The 5,264-nt window shown below is 45.5% G+C and overlaps 1 protein-coding gene across 14 annotated transcripts in view; it reads left to right on the forward strand.

The window, feature by feature from the left end:
- The first annotated feature begins 3,070 nt into the window (after window positions 1-3,070).
- CDK20 (cyclin dependent kinase 20) overlaps window positions 3,071-5,264 on the forward strand; it is a 9,130-nt gene continuing 6,936 nt past the window's right edge. For 10 of the 14 annotated variants that reach the window (XM_017528487.2, XM_017528485.2, XM_017528486.2 and 7 more), the window contains exons 1-2: window positions 3,071-3,699; window positions 3,996-4,154. In XM_017528487.2, the coding sequence (XP_017383976.1) occupies window positions 3,625-3,699; window positions 3,996-4,154 (234 nt within the window). In that variant the 5' untranslated portion in view covers window positions 3,071-3,624. The remainder of the gene's footprint in view (window positions 3,700-3,995; window positions 4,155-5,264) is intronic. The other 4 variants (XM_017528488.2, XM_017528490.2, XM_017528495.2 and 1 more) reach the window with 2 other exon arrangements.

The following is a 5,264-nucleotide window of genomic DNA, read 5'->3' on the forward strand; positions in this document are numbered from 1 at the left end:
TAAATAAAGACGGGGTTTCACTATGTTGGTCAGGCTGGTCTTGAACTTCCAACCGCAGGTGATCCACCCACCTTGGCCTCCAAAGTGCTTGGATTACAGGCGTGAGCCATCATGCCCAGCCTGTTCTTGTTCTTAGAGGGAAAGCTTTCAATCTTTCGCCATTGAAAACTGTGGACATTTTCTACATGGCATGCATTATGTTGAGGTGGTTTTCTTATATTTATAGTTTGTTGAATGCCTTCTTCATTAAAGAGTGTTAATTTTGTTAAATGCTTTTCTGCATCAATTGAAATTATCATCTCCTTTTAGCACTTCTTAGAGAAGAGTGAAATAACTCCCATATTACCGTAATCATACTAGTCTTTGTGTTGTGATGTTATGCAGAAAATGGTGCTTCATAAAGCATTGGATAATTGTACAACAGTCTTATGTATGGGAAGAGAAGTAAAATGTAGTCATCTAAAAGTCATTATGCAGCTATTGATTTGAAAAAAAAAAGAAAGAAAGAAAAAAGTCACTAGTCCAATAAAAACATTTTCTTTGAAACTTTTCTTGAATCTCAAACTAGCTAGTAAAACTTGACAAAGTGGAGCTGGGTGTGGTGCTTGTGCCTGTTAAGTTCAGTACTTTGGGAGGCCAAGGAGGGAGGATCCCTCGAGCCCAGGACCAGCGTGGGCAACATAGAGAGACCCCACCTCTATGGGCGTGGTGGTGTGTGCCTGTGGAAAAAAGTGCCAATGTTTCAAAGGGGTTGTATGAACTTGCAGTCTTAGCAGTGTACGAGAGTTCCAGTTGCTATATTGATCGTTTTTATTTAAACTATTCTGGTGCTAACAATAATACTGTATTGTGGTTTTACTTTGAAATTCCCTTCTATTCAGGGAAGTTAAACACAGATCTTGCAAAAGTTTATTGACATTTAGGAATCCCCTTTTGCGAAGTGTCTGTGTCAGTTTTTTTCTCATTTTTTCGCAAGATTGTCTGCTGCTTCTTTATTGTTATAATAAAAGTTCTCTATAAATTCTAGATGTGAGTTCTTTGTCAGATATATAAATTACAGTCCTCTTTTGCCTTTCTGTGGCTTTGTTGTTCACTCTCTAATGGTATCTTTTTTTTTCTTTTTTTTGAGATGGAGTCTCACTCTGTCACCCCTGCTGGAGTGCAACGGCATGATCTCGGCTCACTTCAACTTCCACCTCCTGGATTCAAACAACTCTCCTGCCTCAGCCTCCTGAGTAGCTGGGATTAGAGGTGCATGCCACCATGACTGGCTAATTTTTGTATGTTTAGCAGAGACAGAGTTTCCCCATGTTGGCCAGGCTGCTCTCGAACTCCTGACCTCAAGTGATCCTCCCACCTCGGTTTCCCAAAGTGATAGGGTTACAGGTGTGAGCCACCGTGCCTGGCCTCTAATAGTATCTTTTGAGGAACAGATATTCTTACTATTGATGAAGGCCAATTTCTCATTTTTGTTTTTCCTTTAGTATATTCTATAACTTAAGGATCTGGAATTAATCCAAAGTCATTAAGACATTGTTTTCTTCTAAAAGCTTCATTATTTATCTTTTATATTTAGATTGCAGTCCACCTGGAATCAATTTCGTAAATGGCGTGAGACTGGGGTCAATGTACATTTTTTTCTTCTTATGGCTTCTCAAATGACCCAGCACTATTTTGTGAAGACCAATCTTCCCCTACTGCACTACTGTATCTATCCTCACCACTTTTTTTCTTTCTTTGAGTCAGAGTCTCACTCTGTCGCCCAGTTTGTGGGTGCAGTGGTGCAACCTTGACTCATTGCAACCTCCACTCCTCGGTTCAAGCGATTCTCCTGCCTCAGCCTCCTGAGTAGCTGGGACTACAGGTAAGTGCCACCATGCCCACCTAATTTTTGTATTTCTAGTAGAGACAGGGTTTTGCCATATTGGCCAGGCTGGTCTCGAACTCCTGACCTCAAGTGATCCGTGGGGCTTGGCCTCTCAAGGTGCTGGGATTACAGGCCTAATGCTAAAACTACTCCATTCTATGGCACTCCCTTAACTTTGCCATTCTTCCATCTGCGTATTTGGGTTGCTTTCCAGTCTCTGCTCTTATCAAACAGAAGGAATAGTTTGTATGGACATCAAGTCATTTTTCTGCAATTATTAACCCAGAAGTAGAATTTCCAAGCTAGAAAATATTTGCTTTTTTGGAAAATTAATAAATTACACAGTTCAAAACTCAAAGAATATAAAGAGGACCAGTGAAAAGGCTGCCTTCTATCCCGCCCCCCTATCTATCTTTCCAGTTCCTCTTCCACCGGGTCACCTCACTCAGGAAATCTTGTGTATCTTTCCAGATATCTTGTAAGGATGACAAGCACTGTTTACATTCTATTCTCCTTTTGTTTACACAGCCAGTGGTACTCTATACACTCTATCCTGCATCTTGCCTTTTTATTTTTTTATTTTTAAATAAAGACGGGGTTTCACCATGTTGGTCAGGCTGGTCTTGAACTCCCGACCTCAAGTGATCTGCCCGCCTTGGCCTCCAAAGTGCTTGGATTACAGGCGTGAGCCACCACCCCCGGCAGCCTTTTTCATTTAACAACCTATTTTAGAAATCTTCCCATTGCTATACATAAAAAGACACATAATATTTCATATGAAGGATGTACCACCATTTAGTCATCTATTGATGAACAGCTGTGTTGTTTCCAATAGTTTGCCGTTGAAATAATGTTGCAAGGGAATAACTTTGCACCAGCCATTTCACATGTGTATAACGTGTCTATGGGGAAATTACTAGAAGTGGCTTTGCTGACTCTGAGTCTATACATTTGTGATCTGATCAACATCGTCAAATTATAATGCCACCAGCAATGTATGAAAGTGCTGGTTTTCCCGTAGCTTGGTCAATGAACTATTAGACCTGAAATCTTTAGCCATCCAGTATGTGGAAAACTGTAGTTTTCGTCTGTATTTGTTTATTGTGCGTGAAGTTGAGCATCCTTTCAGAAGTTTAAGGCCCACTCTGTCCAGTATGGGTCAGAGTATGCCCTTTTAAAAAGCTGTGGGTACACGTAGCCAACTGACATTTTAAGACAGGAGGCCTAACAGATCCTCTCTCCACAACGCAGCTCTGGGCCTGTCTTCATCATCATTGTGTCTGTGTCTCAGAGGTAGAGAACAGCACCCGCGCGCGGTGGAAGACGGAACGTCTACTTACAGCTGCAGAGCTTCCGGCCTGCGGGGGAAAGGAGCCCGCCCCTCCCGGCTGCGCGCGCACGCGCAGTTAGTCACGTGACGCTGGGGCGGGGCAGATGGGCGGTGCTGGCCGCCATTGCTCCGTCGACGCTGTCGCCGGCAAGTGCTCAGCGTGTGTGTTTTTGTTTTGTTTTGTTTTTTATACCGGATTAAGCCTGCTGCTGCGTGACAACAGAGGGTTAGGAAAAGGCGTAGTGGAGCCTGGAGCGGTCGTCCCCGACTCGACGCAGCTTCAGTTCTGGTGACGTGGCCCACAGGACCCGCCCCAGTGGTCTGCCGCAGCCCTATTGCTAGGCAACAGCGTGCGCGCGCTGAGCGGCGCGGGGCGGAGAAGTGGGATTTGGAAGCTTAGGGGCACAAGCCCAGCGACTGCACCGGGATGGACCAGTACTGTATCCTGGGCCGCATCGGGGAGGGCGCCCACGGCATCGTCTTCAAGGCCAAGCACGTGGAGGTGAGGCCGGACCGCTGCTGGCAGCCTGGCGGGGTAGCGCTCCCGCCTCCCTCCGGCGAACGCTCTAAGCCGCTTCGGTTCCCTTTTTACATCCAGTACAGTTTTTAAAACCTGCTCATATTCTAAACCTCCTTTGGGCCGTTGCGCTTCCCTCCCGACAGCTGTCTTGGTCTCCTACCCCAGCGGCTGGGTGCCAGGCTAGTCCTAGACCCCTGAGAAGGGCCTCTGGCCTACCCAGGGCGCGTGTCTCTCTTTCAACCACCCTCCCCCAACCCACCGTCAGCTCTCTTTCCCAGCCGAGGAAAGAGCTGGGCTGGCATTGTCTGCCTTCTATCCTGCAGACTGGCGAGATAGTTGCCCTCAAGAAGGTAGCCCTACGGCGGTTGGAGGACGGTATCCCTAACCAGGCCCTGCGGGAGATTAAGGCTCTGCAGGAAATGGAGGACAATCAGTATGTGAGTAGCGGATGGGGGATATCGCATTCTCGCCCTCCTTCGCTTGTTCTCACTTCCTTGTGCCTTCATTTTCCCCACAGCTACGCCTCCACCAGCTTTCAGAGATTTCCTCCCCCTGTCAGTCACACAGATGCTCATTCATCTGCCTCCTTAATCCTTTTTGCCCTTTTCACTTGTTCACCTCATTTACCTCATTCTTTCATTTCTCACACATTCACTCTCATTTATCCACTTCTTAATGTATTCATTCATTCACCGACTTTTTTTCTCAAGACATTTAGTGGTTTATAATATAACTGGCACCTGTTGAGCTCCCATGTGTTCTGTGGGCGTTGCAGACATTGTCATTTTGATACCTCTTTACTACTCTACAAGGCAGGTTTCAGTTTCTCTGTTTCTCAGGTGAGGGGAGGAGGTTAAGTCACCAGCTCGTGGGCCCTCAGTTGGTCAGTAGAGAGTTTGGCCTAGGTTTGATTGAGAGAGTCCAGACATTCTTTCCTTGGGGCCTCCCGTAGGCCCTGCGCAGTGTTGGGCACTGGTGACGCAGAGAAATTAGCTCCAAGCCAGCTCCTGATGATGTAAGTGTGCCAGCAAGAGACAGGCAGAGGCAGCAGGGCTCACCTAGTGTGGTTTGTGCTGTGATAGCGTTTGAGGAGGGGCTACTGGAACACGAGCAGGGGCATCTTTCATCTCCAGTGTCATTACTCTTTTGGTGCTGTCTCTTATCCGTGTTGAAACAGGGAATGTATTCGACTCCCTGGAGAGTAACAGAGTTGGGTCTCTGTGATCATCTGACTTATCTTTGCTGTTCCCTGGAGGTATTCATGATATATTGAATGACAAAAAAGCATGTTATAACACTTTGTGTCATCTGGGTTTTGTTTGGAAATATTATATATGTGGATGTGTATTTGTGTGTGCTATATCTGTTGCAAAGTCTGGTAGAGTGCACTGTAAGATTGACTGTAGGATTTTTCTTTTGTTCTTTTTTTTCTTTCTAATTTTGTGTCTTACCTGAATGTGTGGATGTGTTTTGATCTGTTAAATGGTTGTGTACTACCCGAAAAATCAGAAAACAGCAATCAGGCCATTTTGATTTTTTTTCCTTTT

This window comes from Cebus imitator, unplaced genomic scaffold, assembly GCF_001604975.1.
Source record: "Cebus imitator isolate Cc_AM_T3 unplaced genomic scaffold, Cebus_imitator-1.0 Scaffold53, whole genome shotgun sequence".
Classification (NCBI taxonomy): domain Eukaryota; kingdom Metazoa; phylum Chordata; class Mammalia; order Primates; family Cebidae; genus Cebus; species Cebus imitator.